The sequence below is a fragment of the Danio rerio genome, chromosome 25 (assembly GCF_049306965.1).
Source record: "Danio rerio strain Tuebingen ecotype United States chromosome 25, GRCz12tu, whole genome shotgun sequence".
Classification (NCBI taxonomy): Eukaryota; Metazoa; Chordata; class Actinopteri; order Cypriniformes; family Danionidae; genus Danio; species Danio rerio.
The window spans coordinates 37,941,937-37,960,026 of NC_133200.1; the positions used below are offsets into that span (position 1 = coordinate 37,941,937).

At 35.3% G+C, this 18,090-nt stretch overlaps 1 protein-coding gene across 17 annotated transcripts in view; it reads left to right on the forward strand.

The window, feature by feature from the left end:
* ano3 (anoctamin 3) overlaps positions 1-18,090 on the forward strand; it is a 123,315-nt gene that overhangs the window by 18,009 nt on the left and 87,216 nt on the right. For 10 of the 17 annotated variants that reach the window (XR_012400523.1, XR_012400527.1, XR_012400524.1 and 7 more), the window contains exon 1: positions 12,596-12,838. The exons of the other annotated variants lie outside the window; for them this stretch is intronic. Coding sequence is in view for 7 of the 10 variants with exons in the window: in XM_068217575.2 (XP_068073676.1) it covers positions 12,739-12,838 (100 nt within the window). In the remaining 3 variants the exon portion in view is untranslated. Of the gene's footprint in view, positions 1-12,595; positions 12,839-18,090 lie in introns of those variants that run through there. 17 annotated transcript variants of the gene reach the window in all.

Below are 18,090 nucleotides of genomic sequence, written 5' to 3' on the forward strand. Positions count from 1 at the left end.
TGGTCAAGATGTGCTATAATACAATAGAAAAGATTGATTAATCTGTTGTTAGTCTAAGCATTTTTCTAATAAATAAAACACAAAAGTAATACAAATAAATTCCTTTTCTCCAACAACGTCATTTAAAACTAACAACTTTCATAATGTATTAATATTTTTATTTAATTTTTTTTTTTTTAGCTTGAAGACATGGAAACGATAAACAAACCTATATGAAGTTCTGCTAATGTTGAGTGTTGGGCTTTCAGAGTTTTTTTTTTTTTTTTTTTTTATTAATCCAGGGTATCTTCAGGGTCTTAAAGTCCTAAATCCACTGAATAATGCGCTGTAGGTCTTCATTTTAAATGGGTCTTTACTTTTATATGATCAAAACATTCCAACACGATTGTATGATTATAACTAATAATACATTTTTCCAAAAAAATAAATACAATTTGTAACGAGTTAAAAACGGTGACGCAGTGGCACAGTAGGTAGTGCTGTCGCCTCACAGCAAGAGGGTCGCAAGTTCGAGCCTCGGCTGGGTCAGTTGGCGTTTCTGTGTGGAGTTTGCATGTTCTCCCTGCATTCGTGTGGGCTTCCTCCTGGTGCTCTGGTTTCCCACACAGTCCAAAGACATGCGGTACAGGTGAGTTGGGTAGGCTAAATTGTCCATAGTGTTTGTGTGAATGTTTCCCAGAGATGGGTTGCAGCTGAAAGGGCATCCGCTGCAAAAATGTGCAGCATAAGTTGGCGGTTCATTCTACTGTGGCGACCCCGGATTAATAAAGGGCCTAAGCCGACAAGAAAATGAATGAACGTATTAAAAACATCAGACTAACGTTCAACTAACAGGTTCAAAATAACTTTCCATTAACAAACACTTGTGCAAAATGTCTTCATGCAGTTACGCAAATGTCAGGTAACACTGAGTCAGCTTTATACTAATAAAAACAAATGCATAAATTATCTTGTTTTCCGATTTAATGTCATGATTATGTTTCTGGAAGAAAATTAGTACATAATTATCAACAATCAACAAACAGATGGATGTATCATGGATACATTCATTTATTTTCTTTTCGGCTTTTTCCCTTTATTAATCAGGGGTCACTACAGCTGAATGAACCACCAACTTATCCAGCAGTGGGAAACAACCATACAATCACACACATGCTACAGCCAATTTAGTTAATCAATTGCCCTATAGCGCATTGTGTTTGGACTGTGGGGGAAATGTAAGTACTTTACGTTTGGTCAGTTTAGTGGTTAATTCGTACAAGTTCAGTCACGATAATGTTTGATCTTAAAAAGGAGGCGTGGAACTAAGTTCCAAAAGGGCCGCAGCTCTGCACAGTTTAGTTCCAACACTAATTAAACACACCTGATCAAACTAATTGAGTCCTTCAGGCTTGTTTGAAACCTACAGGTAAGTGTGTTGGAGCAGGGTTGGAACTAAACTGTGGAGGGCTGCGGCCCTCCAGGAATTGAGTTTGCCACCCCTGAATTAGATCATATTCGTACCAATTAGCCACAAATAAAAGTTACGAATTGCCGTGAGATTGCGTTGGGGATACCGGAGCACCCCGAGGAAACCCACGCAAACACGGGAAGAACATGCGAACTCCACACAGAAATGCCAACTGACCCAGCTGGGGCTCGAACTCGCAACCTTCTTTTAATAATATGAACCAACAAATTGTTTCCGTTCTGTTATGAAAGGCTTTTTTAAGGCAAGGCAAGTTTATTCATATAGCACATCTCATTCACAATGGTAATTCAAAGAGCTTTTTATAAACAAGAATAAAAGAAACGAGAAAAAAAAAAAAGCAGATTAAAATGTTGAAACCGGCTTAAAAGAATGAAAAAGAAAAGACCATTATTAATTTATTATAATTAATATTCCTTATTCAAAAATACATATCATTATAAATTAGTCATTTTGCTTGTAGAAAACATTACATCTTTATTCCCCCTTTTCAATTTGGGGTGATTTGGTTGGTTGGTTGATTGATTGGTTGACTGATTTGATTTGTTGATTGATTGGTTGTCTGTGGCGATCAGCTCATATGTTGAGTTCATCAGTGTTTCTCTGCAGCCTGGAGAGCGTTTATGAGTCTTATTTGCTATTGTAATAATCAATATGGCAGGAAGTCTGAGAGAGATTATTGATCATGTTAAAGTGCAGGAGGAAAGCGCTTCAGGAAGTACAACAATTTCCCTATCAGAAACTATATTACATATCTTACTATGGCTAAACCATAAACTGTGTGCTAATAATTTACATAATCTTTATATGTGTGACAACCCCTGATGAATAAAGAGACTAAGATGCAGGAGAATGAATGAATAATAGTAGTTTATTATAAAATAAAACATTTGTTTCTCCATTTGACCACATATTTATTTATAAAAAAAAAAGTTGTATATAATAAACAGTTTAATTTTTGTTTTACATTAGGAAAAAATCATTTTAATGAATTGGGCAGGCTTAACTGTCTGTTGTGTATGAGTGTGAATGGATGTTCCTCAGTGATGGGTTGCAGCTGGAAGGGCATCTGCTGCATAAAGCTTATGCTGGACAAGTTGGCTGTTCGTTCCATTGTGGCGACTAAATAACGCCTCATTTGCTCATTAAATAAATCAATAGTTCAATCAGTAGTTGGCGGTTCATTCTGCTGTGGTGACCCTGATTAATAAAAGTACTAGGCTAAAAAGAAAAAGATTTTTTTTTTTTTCAGACAGATTTGCATTTTTAAAAGAATCTTTTAAATTACATAACAAAATGGCAGCAAATATAATTTGCGTTCATTGCCTATAAATGCATCCAGTCAAATCTGTTTTTGTTTTTTATTCAAGTGTACAATAAAAAAATGATAATAAAAAATTATAAATATAAATAATAATAATAAAATGTTTTTTTTATATATATATATATATATATATATATATATATATATATATATATATATATATATATATATATATATATATATATATATATATATATATATATATAAATAAAACACGCACATTGTTAAAACAATCTTTTATTTTAGATGTAATTAATCAGGATTAATTTTTGCCCAGCACTAATATAAATATATATGTACACTTTACATCATGATTTAATTAAAGAAAAATGAATAAATTATATGTGTGTGTGTGTGTGTGTGTATATATACAGTTGAAGTCAGAATTATTAGCCCCCCCTTTGAATTTTATTTCCTTTTTTAAATATTTCCCAAATGACGTTTAACAGATTCAGGAAATTTTCAAAGTATGTCTGATAATATTTTTTTCTTCTGGGGAAAGTTTTATTTGTTTTATTTTTATTTTTAATTTTTTTAAAAACCTTTTAAGGTCAATATTATTAGCCCCTTAAAGCTATATATATTTTTTGATAGTCTACAGAACAAACCATCATTATACAATAACTTGCCTAATTACCCCAACCTGCCTAATTAACCTAGTTAAGCCTTTAAATGTCACTTTAAGCTGTATAGAAGTGTCTTGAAAAATATCTAGACATATTATTTACTGTCATCATGACAAAGGTAAAATTTATTAGATAAGTTATTAGAGATGTGTTAAAAAAATCTGCTCTATGAAACAGAAATTGGGGGGAAATAAAGGGGGGGGGGGGGGGGGGGGGGGCTAATAATTCTAACTTTAACCATGTATACATACATACATACATACATACATACATACATACATGCATGCATGCATGCATGCATGCATGCATGCATGCATACATACATGCATACATACATGCAAACATACATACAGGACTACCTAATAATGAACTGCGGGTGCAGATGAGCTGTTGTTTTTCTACAGCAGGGGGCAGCATCAGCTCTCAGCCAATGACATGCGGCACTGCAGCAAAGTCATTTGACCAGAGATCAAAACAAGAGCAACACTGTAATCCTCAGAAACACCGCCATCATTCAAATCACACACACACACACACACACACACACACACACACACACACACACACACACACAGTATTTCTGCACACACACACAAAGTAGCACAGTAATACACATGAAGCGTCTCATGCTTGCCTTTCGTTTGTCACGTCTCGCATTAAACACACACACCACTGAAACATGCAGCACCCTGTAAGAATCGCTGGTTTATTGTTATTTATTACAGTCATTTAGGAAAGAGCAAAACAAAAATGGCTCATTCTGATAACCGTCTGTTTTTATCTATCATTTACTTTTTCTTTTGACAATGTTTGAACCGCTTGCTGAAAAGTCTGGAAAATGAAAATATGACATGTATACACACCTGGAATCAGTGTTAAGATAATGCAGAAAGACTAATAATTATCAAAATATAGCGAGTGGCCACCGCTAAAACCCGCTGTCTGAACTCTGCATAGAGAACGTTCCATTTTAGGATTTAGCAAACATCAGTGGAACATTAGTATGGAATTTTAACTCAACATTTAACAAGTTGCGACTTTTCAAGAGTGTTAGATGAACATTTATCTAAAAATATTTCTAAAATGGAAAAATAAGTTAACTGTCTAATATTTGTCTGTCTATTATTTATAATAGTGATTATGATTTTTATTAGTAGTTGTAGTCGCAATAGTCGTAGTAGTAGTAATAAAATTAATAACAATAGTAGTAGACATCATAGTTGTAATCTTCATCATCTTAGTACTAGTAATAATAATACTAGTAGTAGTAGTAGTAGTAGTAGTAGTTGTTGTTGTTTTTGTAGTAGTAATAGTAGTAGTAGTAGTACTTGTTGTTTTTGTAGTAGTAATAGTAGTTGTAGTCATCGTCGTAGTTGTTGTCGTCGTAGTAGTGGTAATAATAGTAGAGGTAGTTGCTGTTGTTGAAGTAGTAGTAGTAGTAGTAGTAGTAGTAGTAGTAGTCATCTCATCGTAGTAGTCGTCATATTAATAATAGTAGTTGTCTTAGTAATAATATTAGAAGTGGTCACCATCGTCGTAGTAAGATTAGTTGTAGTAGTTGTCGTCATGATAGTAGTAATAATAGTAGTAGTATTTATTGTCGTCGTAGTAGTTGTTCTCGGCGTCAAAGTATTAGTAATAATAATAGTAGTAGTAATTGTCGTCGTAGTAATTGTCAATTAAGTCTGAACAAACATTCCATTAATGTTACTGAAAGGACGTTTTAAAAACTGGTGATTTAAAAATTTGTTACACAAATTTGTCCTTAAATTCGATCTAATTTTAATTAATTTAATGTGTATGATTATTCTGAATGTATAAATCGTGCATTTCCATATAAGGTAGCTAGATTATCTGCTTAATTATAGGAAATTGTTAATCAGTTGATAATTCTACTGTGTGTGTATATATATATATATATATATATATATATATATATATATATATATATATATATATATATATATATATATATATATATATATATATATATATATATATATATATATATATATATATATATATATATAACAAATATAGTTTTATTGGGGGGTGGGACGTTACTTCTGGAACCAACGCTGCTGAAAAAGTGGACAGGCACTAATGCACTCTCTATAAGGCAATTAACACTTCCCCTTTGCTTTTTTTCAGAACAAACTGTACTCCATAGAACACAAGCACTTTAAAGCAGCCGTCGCCTTTACTGTTGCATTCTCATATTGATTTTGTGCCATCTCTAGAGAACAAACCTACATGTTAATGTGCCGTTAACTCAAAACTAATGATTTGAGTGCTAGTTAGTGCATTCGCTTCTAGTGCCGGGGAATATATTTACTACAGGTTGTTGACACTGTTATTAAGGCTGTTGCTACAGTAGATGATTTCTGTTTTGATATATCAGCTTCCAAACCCCTTATGTTGTTCAGCTCTGTATAACTGTTCTGTCTAGAGTGAAATTTACACTGTTAGTCCATCTCCATAAAACATTAATAGAATATCTCTCCTCTGCATAATTCGAGGCATAACTCCTCTCGTATGCATCTCACAGATTTTGTGGGGACGAGACGTGTTTGGATACTTCGCATCAGTAGTTCAAATCCCTGGTGTCCTAAATATTATGAGCGGCAGTAGTAGTGATGTGTTAATCATGCTTTTATAAAGTGGATGCCAGCAAATAAAGTGTTTTCTCTAACCCAGGCTCATTCTGAAAATGTACCCATATACACATTTCTGGAGAGCACCAAATACGTCCCAGGAGCTTTTTTTTTTGTTTTTGCGAATCCACTAGAGGCTGATGTGTATGCTTTTTCAGATCTACAAATTCTCTTGCCATTTGTGCCTGCTGTTCTCTCGTAAATCCACCAGAGGTCTTTGTTTACTGACTGACTGACCAACTGACTGATCCCCCTTACCCATCGCCTTTACTAAACCCAACCGATAGTGTTTTCAAAAGCACCAGTTGACCAGCGCCTACTGCCTTCCCTAAACCCAATCGCTAGTTTTCAAAAGCAATCCAGAAAAATATTTTTTGATGTTTTCAGATTTTACCACGTTCTCACCCCGTTATTTACTTGTTTATTTTAGTTTTTGGCTTTTCAATATCCAGTAATGCATATTGGGATACGTTTTTAGATTGAGCCGGTGTTGTTTTTTTCAGACAGAAACATTTTTAAAACCCATTTTAAAGTCAATATTATTAGCCCCCTTAAGCTATATTAGTTTTGGATTGTCTCTAGAACAAACCGCTGTTATACAATGACTTATGATTTGCCACCATTCAGAGAAAGACTGAAAACACGGGAGAAAAACGGGAAAACACCTTTACAGGATGATAGCAGGATCACACCTGTCAACCCTCCCATTTTTCACGGGATTCTCCCGTATTTCAGTTATATCCTGGTATCATCCTGTAAAGGTATTTTCCTGTTTCTCCTGTATTTTCAGTGTTTCTCTGAAGGGTGGCAAATAAATATTAAAGAACCAATGCTCCCTATATGCAACCCATACCGCCAAACCACCAGGGGCCGCCCCTTGCTCTTAAATGAGAGTCTGTTCTGTGCTTTCGCTTTGTTTGGGCATGAAAACACTTAAATATAAAAACCTCAGAATTCATTTTCCTTTTCATTAAAGGTCGTAAAGCTCCATAGTGATAAATAGACGCTGTTTCCCAAACAGATTTTGTTCTCGTGATTTGAAGCGGAGCAGAAGTCTGGGTGTTAGGTGCGTGTTTAAACAGACATACACGCATAATTAATAATAATATCTAAAGATGTTGATCTTGGAGGGGTTTTTCTTCAAACACAACTAATTTCATCCTAAATGAGCATAAAAAGTTAGGAAAGCAATCAAATGCTTTTATTATAATGTTAGATGTGTGCATTTTTAAAGTGACAGCTCTGTTATTCAATTTAATAAAAAAAAAATCTAAATAAATGAGAGATTCATTGGTTGCTCTTTAATCATAATGTGTAAGTTATACAGTGAAGAAATGGATAAGATTTGATAGCTTGATTCTATTTCATTATAAAAGCTATTAATTTTAATAAGCTAATTTTAATTAAACTGTTTGCTAATATTTGCTGCTAATGTAAACTTTTTTTTTTTGTAAATAATAATAATAATAATAATAAAAATTTACTGACCGTTTAAGTATTTATTTACAATGAAACGGCTCCAGAAGAACATATTTAGTAATTTGGGGATTTTTTTTTTTTAAGGGGAGTCACCTTATGCTGCGGAACGCGCATCAAGCGCAAGTGATTTACATGTTAAGTCTATGCAAACACGCGAATAGACATCCTGCGGTGCGATATGCGCGAATGGCGCCCCGCTAATGACGCGACAAATTGAGCGTTTTGCGCGTCTGACGCACTTAACGCGCGAAATGCACGAGTTCACAAATCTGAACTTTAAGCAGACATTCTCGCCGCGTTAACCAATCAGGATCTTGCTCTTGTGGGGGCGTTATTGTGACGTACGCCTATTGTTGGTGTCCCGGGGGGAAATCCGACACGACAACAGTGCTTCAAACTGGGCTTGGCTGGTCAGAAGTTTCTGGAAAAAATTGAGCTCACAGAGCTGGATGCACCGCTGAAAGGATCTAGTGAACTCAGACACAGCCCTAAATGTATCGACACTGTTTTTAAGCCTTCATAAAACACCTAAACACTTATTTTCTTAATAAAATCCATGTCAGCCCTTTAGCAATGAAGCTAGAGTCGCCGGGCAGACAGAAGCGCGAATCCGCATCTGTTCTGAAGTGAATTTGACTCGCAAATGAAACGGGGGTTGATGCACGAATGAAGCGAGTAAACTCAAATGTTCACGCGGCTATTTATGCGCGAATAGCGCAATTTTATTTATTTATTTTATTTTATTTTTTTTATTTGCACGTTTCGCATCTGGTGTGAACACAGCATTATGGTGGGCATATCCCTTATTTTCACATCCCAATGTTGACTTAAAGTATGATAGAACTGTAAAATACAGGAGAATCCCGGGAAAAACAAGAGGGTATACGGGTATTCCTGGATGATAAACGGATATAAAAACACAGCACAGAGTGGTAATTCAACAATATTATTGTGCTATAGCTTAAATTATCTTAATTACGCAAAAACAACATTACACATGCATATTAATACAGCTGTTGTGTCACTTAAATCTTCTAGTTGTATAAACTGTTTAGTGGAAATTCACATTTTTAACCCAACTGGTTGAGTTATTCATAAACAACATAATAAAGGTTAAAAATTACCCAACAAACTCAACCATTGGGTTAAATAAATAACTATGTACAGAATGGTGAGAAAATAGTGATCTTGATTTTAAGTAAAAAAACTAAATCATGATTTTCATTTTAGCCGGAATCGTGCAGCCCTATTTGACAGTCTACATTGTAAAAGTGCTAAAGGAATAAAGATGAGCTTAATTGAATGTATATCGGTATTGTTCAATATGGGAAATAATGAATTGACATTGCATTTTTTGCCATATCGCCCCTATTCTTCAGGATGATGAACTATTACTATGTGCAAAAACACTTTAATGGACCATCTTTTTTGTAGAGTCTTGTTTATTAATATGAGTGTAAATAATCATCAGCGCTCTGTGTGGCCGAAATCCTCCATCTTCATCCAAGCGCAGCTGAATTTCTGTGAAATCTCGTATGATTGCCTGCGTTTTTGCGCGTCTCAGCAAATGTCTCTGTCATTTGTCACTCATGGTTGAAGTGTCAGCACTAACCTGAATGGATATTGATTTCTTACACTTTTTTTTTTTTTAACCCAGCGCTGTCTGGCTGTTTTTCTGAGTGCGATCCTGCGTTGGATGTGAGACATTTGCATTGAGAAAATCTGCGTCTCTAAGGTTTGCCTTTCACTGTCTGCGCATCCAACACATGCATGCACTTGCTTCTGAACCCAAACCCAGGTCTGAAATAACATGTCAGTTTCAGACAGCTTCATTGTGTTCACGGCGCTCATGGGCTTTGAGGGAGCAGCGGCTTGAATGAATGACTTTTAATGAGAGCAGCTGTCTTTTGGACTGAGCTTTGCACTGCTGAGCCCAGGCTGACAATCATCCATCTTTAACCACTGCAGTTCTGATACACAGCACATAGGGAATGAGAAATTAGGCTGAAGTACAGTTGGAGTCACTTATTATAATTTTTTCTTCTTTAAATATTTCCTAAAAAATGATTAACAGATCAAGAAATGTTCACAGTATTCCCTATAATATTTATAATATTTATTAATCAGGGGTCGCCACAGTGGAATGAACCGCCAGTTTATCCAGCATGTTTTACATGGCAAATGCCCTTCCAGCTGCAACTCATCACTGGGAAACACCCATACACACTCTGACACTCATACACTACGGACAATTTAGCTACTCAATTCCCCTACAGCGCATGTGCTTGGACTGTGGGGGAAAACGGAGCACACCCACACCGACACAGGGAGAAAATGCAAACTCTACACAGAAATGCCAACTGACACAGCAGAGGCTCGAACCAGCGACCTTGCTGCGAGGCGATCGTACTACCCACTGCGCCATACATTTTCTTTCGGAACTGCCCACACTCTAAAAAATATTGTTTAGACAAAACAAAAAAAATTAAGGCAACAGTTTGCATTAATACATTGAAGTTATGACAACATCTAACAAAATGAGCTTCAGACAACAAAGGTTATGTTAGCCAATGATTTTCCTCTTCAATCAGCCTTTTTACATGGCAAAAACCTCAAATCTAAAAGTTGAGTACTCAAATGTTGCTTCAACTAGTTTTTTATTTTAAAATTGAAAACAAATCCAGTGTTATGCACTTAATTACATGCACAGTTTCAAGTTTAGAAGCTCAAATTAAGTAGGCGAAATTGCGAAATCTTTAGTTTGTTTTCAAATTTACTGAAATACATTTAACATTTTGTTTTTCGGTAGATTTTTATTTGTATTAAACCACAGGTTTTCATTGTTATACAAAACAAAAACATGTACTATCCCATATTATCATTGTAAAAAATAACAAATAACATTAGTGTGTGGACTTAAATACAAAAGAACTCCATTAGTGTGACTTATTAACCTCATTTCTTTGGGTTGCTAAAAGTAAATATTGTTTTAAAGCAACTGACAGATATATTTACCTTTTTAAATTGATGTAATTATCAATATTTTCCTGTTTTGAAAACTTAATAAATTATTCTGGCAACTTAAGTTTTAATCTAATCAACATTTTAGAATTTTAAGTTACAATAATGTGTTAAACTATGTAGTGGTAACAGATCTCTGCAGTTATTTTTTAAAGTGCAAGCTAACTGAGTGTATTGAAGTTAAAGACTGGATGACCAACAATTTCCTTCTCTTAAATTCAGACAAAACAGAAGTATTACTTATTGAGCCTAAATCCTGTAGACAGCAGATGTCACAACTCAGCCTGCAGTTAGAGGGATACAAAGCAAGTATTAGCTCTACTGTGAAAGGTCTGGGTGTCATATTAGACAGCAGCTTAACTTTTGAAAATCAAATCTCTCACGTCACAAACTCCCGCCTTCCATCTGAGAAATATCGCTAAGTATGCTATCCATCTCAGATGCAGAAAAGCTCATGCTATTATGACCTCTAGGCTGGATTACTGTAATGCTCTCTTCGCTGGCTGCCCAGCATCCTCTAACAAACTTCAGAGTTCTTACCAGGTCTGGAAAATATGATCTTGTCACCCCAATTTTATCCTCCATTTCTTTCTTTTGATCTGATCCATAGTTAACCCTGAGCAAATACCTTAAAACTCTGTTACATTTCACTCTGCGTTACTCTGTGCCCCGCACTCTCCTGTTGGCTGCATCTGAAATGGCATAGTACATTAAAAACAGTGTTTAAGCCGAGTAGTGTCTGATTTAAAAAAAGAAATAAATGAAGTTTATTCATAAACTAATTTCGAGAGGATCACGTGCTTATGATTTATCACGGCCGGTCTCGTATTAGCTAATCATTATCTTCCAATTACATGAGCCCTAAACTACTATAAAGAACCACAGTTTTCAGTCCACTATCTTTGTTTAGAAGAAACCCCCCTTCCTCCTTAATTCTCCTCCTTTACCATTGATCGGCTGGCACGGCGGCCCAGTGGTTAGCACTGTGAGCCCCACAGCAAGAACACTACCGGCCCTGGTTCCGCCTAGCCGGTATGCGTTTCTGTAAGGAGTTTGTATATTCTCTTCGTGTCCGCGTGGGTTTTCCCCGGGTTCTCCGGTTTCCTCCTACCGTCTATAGATATACATCATGCATAACAATCAAGCACTTGTCTAGCCCCCCTTCTCACGTGTTTCCTTAGCTACCGCAGCCGGGGAGTTCTGAGATCCATCGAGCTCAGGCTCCTCTCTAGCTCTGCGAACTGGGGGAAACCCCGGGCTCGAGGATCCCTTGAGCTCGGGGCTCTCTCCCAGGACAGCATGCCAAACAAGCTTTGATGAAGCATCAGCTAAGTGTGAACTCTTGAAACAGTATGCGAGAAGTACTGTATGCGTGAAGAATAAGGTCAGTATGGAACAGGGGTCACCAATCTCGTTCTTGGATATCCGGTGGCCTGCAGGGTTTAGCTCCAACTTGCCTCAACACACCTGCCCGGGTGTATCAAGTATACCTAAGACCTTGGATAGCTTTGTTCAGGTGTGTTTGATTAGGGTTGGAGCTCAAATCTGCAGGACGCCGGACCCCCAGGAACAAGTGTGGTGATCCCTGATGTAGAACATACTAGTGTTGTGATTTAGTCATCAAGTAAATTCAAATGTAGTACATTCTCAAGTAAGAGACTTTGGAAGCAGCATTTGTTGATATACTTTACTGGAATACTAAGTAGGGGGCGGGGCGTTAAGGGCGTGGCTAAGAATATTGTGGCTGAATTCTCAAGGGAAGGTTGCCACTCCAAGAGCAGATGCTCAGGCTTTGATTGAAGATTACCAAAACAAACTTTTATTTTCCCAGAAGCTTAACTTGCACAGGTTAAATAATATATAAGAATGCGTGCTAGTAAAATAAACATCGCAAATTTTGATTTGACTGAGCCTTTAATCGCTGAGCATAGCTGAGAATTAACAGCCTCTCTGACGCATGTGTAGTGCGCGTGTCCAGTTAAAACGAGCGCAAGGACGCGCGTCCCGCGAGTAAACGCGCCTCAAACGCGTCGATATCCTCAACGGTGTCGGTACGTCCTCTTCGTGCCCGTCACCATGACTACAGCCCCGGCCGTTGGCGCGCGCGGGTAGACCGGAGCGGGGCTGCGGAGGAGAAACAGCGGCGCCATCGCTCCGCGCTTCCCCATGTCTCCTGCCTTCATCTTCTGCTGGACGCCTGGATCTCTGTCGGGAATCATCATGGTGCATCACTCCGGGTCCATACAGTCCTTCAAGCAGCAGAAGGGTCAGTGTGTGTGCGTGTGTGAGTGCGTGCGTGTTTCTCATCTGCTCAACTTCACCGTCAAGTCTTTGGCGCATTTCAGACTGGAATATCGTGTCGTTTTTATGAATCCATCGCCGCTGTTTCATGGATGTTGGCGATGATGTGGATGTTTGTGGCGCAGGAGAAGTTTTCAGTGCTTTTAAATATAGCCTGTGTTGGGTTAATGTCATTGTCGTGAAGAAATGATGGGCTTCCAGTCTTTATTTGCTGCCAGTGTAGTAATGATCTTGCACAGAAACTCCTCTGCGATCTCTCCATGAGGAAACTGGAATTCCTGTATATTTTTTTTAATAATCGATCTTGATTAGGGATATCCCTTTAATTATGTCATTTCATATTATTATTATTATAATGTTCGTTGTATTATTTATCTATCTCTCTGTCTGTCTGTCTATCTGTCTGTGTTTATAGCTATATATATATATATATATATATATATATATATATATATATATATATATATATATATATATATATATATATATATATATATATATATATATATATAATTAGCAAATACAAAAGCTTGATAAACTTATGCTAGATTTAAATTTTCTTTTAATTTAATATAAATTTAATCACATTTCGTTTAATTACCATTATATTTACATGGTGGTTGTTATTTAATTACTATTATATTTACTTGGGTTTTTTATTTACTTACCATTGTTTACTTGGTTGATATTTTATTTAATTACCAATTTATTTACTTTATTTAATATTGTGTTACAGTAGCCTATAGTTGATTTTAATTTGATATATTTAGTTTTTATTATTATTGTTGTTGTTTATTTAAATATTTTTATAATTGCTACCGTCTATACACTTTTTTTTTTTTCTTATCAAATTTTATTTTTAATGGCTAAATTTAGAAAAAGGTTTAAAACTATTGTTTTTATTTTTTTTATTAATTTTTTTTATGACCACTATAATTACTAGGTTTCAGAATCTGATTAAAACTACTCTGGTTTTAATTTAATTATATAGTTTTTATACTTTTATTTTGCGCATGTATGATTTTTTTTTTGACACTATATACTCACTGGCCACTTTATTAGGTACACCTGTCCAACCGCTTAACGCAAATTTCTAATCAGCCAATCACATGGCAGCAACTCAATGCATTTAGGCATGTAGACATGATCAAGACGATCTGCTGCAGTTTAAAGCGAGCATCAGAATGTGGAAGAAAGGAGATTTAAGTGACTTTGAACATGGCATGGTTGCTGGTGCCAGATGGGTTGCTCTGAGTATTTCAGAAACTGCTGATCTACTGGGATTTTCACGCACAAACATCTCTCGGGTTTACAAAGGAAATATCTAGTGAGCTGCAGTTCTGTGGGTGCCTTGTTAATGTCAGGAGAATGGCCAGACTGGTTCCAGCTGATAGAAAGGCAACAGTAACTCAAATAAGCACTCGTTACAACCTAGCTCTGCAGAAGAGCGTCTCTGAACACACAACACGTCCAACCTTGAGGCGGATGGGCTACAGCAGCAGAAGAGCACATTGGGTGCCGCTCCTGTCAGCTAAGAACAGGAAACTGAGGCTACAATTCACACAGACTCACCAAAACTGGACAATAGAAGATTGGAGAAACGTTGCTGCTCTGAGTCTCCATTTCTGCTGACACATTCGGATGCTCGGGTCAGAATTAGGCCTCAACAGCATGAAGGATGGCTCCATCCTGCCTTGTATCAACGGTTCAGGCTGGTGGTGGTGGTGTAATGGTGTGGGGGAGATTTTCTTGGCACACTTTGGGTCCATTAGTACCAACTGAGCATGGTGTCAACACCACAGCCTACCTGAGAATTGTTGCAGACCATGTCCATCCCTTTGACCACAGTGTACTCATCTTCTGATGGCTACTTCCAGCAGGATAACACACCATGTCGTAAAGCACCAATCATTTCAGACTGGTTTCTTAAACATGACAATGAGTTCACTGTACTAAAATGGCCTCCACAGTCTCCAGATCTCAATCCAATAGAGCAGCTTTAGGATGTGGTGGAACGGGAGATTGGCATCATGGATGTGCAGCCGACAAATCTGCAGCAACTGCGTGATGCTATCATGTCAATATGGGGCAAAATCTCTGAGGAATATTTCCAGTAGCTTGTTGAATCTATGCCATGAAGGATTAAAGCAGTTCTGAAGGCAAAACAGGGTCCAACTCTGTACTAGTACCTAATAAAGTGGCCAGTAAGTGTAAATGATTACAAGAGAAAAAAAAAAAAAACTTTGTAGTTATATAGTGGTCATAAAATAAAATTCAGAAACTAAGTTTAGAAATAAGATTAAAATTAATGTTACTATTCTGGATTTTATTTAATTATTATTATTTTTTTCATTTTAGTAATAACTATAATTAATATCAAGGCTAATTTTTACTTGTTTTTTTTATTCTCCAAAATTTGATTTAATTTTGTATTTATTTATTATTATTAATATTAATTATATAATGTCAGCTGTAATGTAACTCTCCTAGACGTAGTTTGTTTGCGTTGCTCAGAATGAAGCCTCAGTTACTGTAGCTCTGGACTCGGCTTTCTCTGGTCAAAAACACTTTGCATTGATCTTCCTTCAGTGTGTTTAATGGGGTCGCCGCTCGCTTTAAGTGTGTGGAGAAGCGCTGCAGATCTGATTTCACTCAGACAGAGAAGAAACAGACAGTTTTGCAGATGTAAGAAACGTGATGATGAGGACAGCAGCTTCACTGTTCTGTCGGGACGTTTAAGGGTTAGTTCACACAAAAATGATCATGTCCTTATGATTTACTCACTTTCTTTAGTAGGACATTAAAGAAGTTTTTGAGCTGAATCTGTGATGTTTGGTGAATTTTATAATGGCAGTGAATGGTGACAGGCTTTAGATAAAAAAATAAACGCAAACAAACGAGTCCAAATCAATAGCCGTGTCTCCTGATGACACACTGAGCTCTTGTGAAGCAAAACGATCAGTCTGTGCAAGAAATTATGATGTGCGGAGTGCGGAGGTCTTTCCATTTTGCTGCTTTGCTTTTGTGTCCGTCACCTACAGTAACAACAGCCGTACACACAACAGCAGCTGGATGACGCAAGCGTACAGGGGTTCAGAAGGAGAAAAAACAAACAGTGTGAACTCAAACTAACTGAGAAGGTGACAAGGGGGGACTATCAAACCGGATTAGCTCTGTCGGCTTACTTTAGGACACTATGCAAAACTTGTAGGCAATTTGTTGAAACAAACACCTGTTTAATGAGAAAATGTGGTTATCGCCACGTCTTGTGAACTCTGTGTCTATCAGTGCTCTAGATCTGCCAGTTTCAGACTTTCTCGCATGGACCGACTGGCTTGATTATGCATTCACAGTGGTATGAACCGTTTTAAGGCCGGTCAGATGGTTGTCTATTACTTTAATTATTAACAATATCATTTAAAATACAGATCAGAGTGAACTTTTTTTCCCAGTTTCAAAAGGCTGAGCTCCCATACATCTTGTTTTGACATCTTTCAGGGGGTATCAAGCCTTAATAAAAAGAGGGCCAGCGTCTGTAATTCACACCCTGCTGTATACTCTGTTTTGATCACATGTGTTTGGGTGATATTAGATAAAGTAATACAGACGGATATGATGACGGTTATCTGGATGAGGTCAGTGTAAACACAGGCGCATCTCGATAAAATGTCATTACTGATATTACGGCGTGCTTTTACAGAGAGTGAGCTGAAGACAGCTGCAATGCCAGTTAGCTATAGTGTTGTGGATCGCTGGCCTTCTGCAGCACTTTAGCTTGGAAAGTAAAACCCATTCAGAAAACTGTCTGCAGTGAGCGACACGAGGTTAAATATCATGGTATTCTCAGATATTTTACACATACACTTTACATATAAGGAATCTAGTTTCATAATGAAAAAAAAAGTAACCATATATATATATATATACGTGTGTGTGTGTGTGTGTGTGTGTGTGTGTGTGTGTGTGTGTGTGTGTGTGTGTATAGTTGTGTATGTTTGTATACTGTGTGTGTGTGTGTGATAAATATATAAATATTTATATATATTTTATTTATATATTTTATATATGTTTTATTTATATATTTTATTTATATTTTATTTATATATTTTATATATATTTTATATATGTTTTATTTATATATTTTATTTATATTTTATTTATATATTTTATATATATTTTATTTATATATTTTATATATATTTTTATATATATATATATATATATATATATATATATATATATATATATATATATATGTATATACACACTGTATACACACGCATATAGACATTGAAATTCATTATTAATTCATTATTTGTTTGTTATTACCCTATTCAAATTTAAAATCATAATTATTTTAATATTTAATAAAACTAAAAAAAAAGGCTAAAATTGTTTCTGAATTTTTTATTTATTTAAATTTAGAGCAATATATAAAACTTCTAGATAAAAACATGGAAAAGTACAAACAAAAGTACTTTATTTGCAGATAATGCAAGAAATGATTTACCCAAATATATATATTTTTATATTTATTAATTCATTTTTATTAATTTGACATTTATTGTTGTTCTTATTATTAATATAAATGATAATTATTTCATTTTATGAAGTTATTTGTTATATTTATTACCACTATATATAATTGCTAGTTAAAGCAGGGTTGTTACAGTTCTGATTATATTTTATATATAATTTATATTGTTACTAATATTGTGCTAAAAAATGTTAATTTTTTCCCCTCAATATTATTTTATTGTTTTTATATTTTGCCTTTTAGCTTTTAATTTAATTTCTAAACATAATATAAGGTTAAAATTACTTTTCTGTTTCTGGAATTAAGTTGTTTTTATTATTAATATTAATAATAATAAAAATAATTATATTTATTTTATGTTTTTGACCACTGTATATAAATACTAGTTAACGCAGGGTTATTATTACAGTTCTTGTTATTTTATTTTATTCATAATTTCTTATATTACTGTACTGTACTCTTCTATTTAATTCTATTAATCCTTTTAACCTTTAATTTAATTTCTAAACATAATCAAATATTATAAGTACTGTTGTTTCTGAAATTTAATAATATATTTTTCATTCATGTAATTTTAAAACATTGATGTCTAAATAAAAACAGATCTAGAACCATTTTGATTAGCATTATGTAACTACTAGACATAAATGCAAGACCAAATCCAAATGTAATGCTGTAAA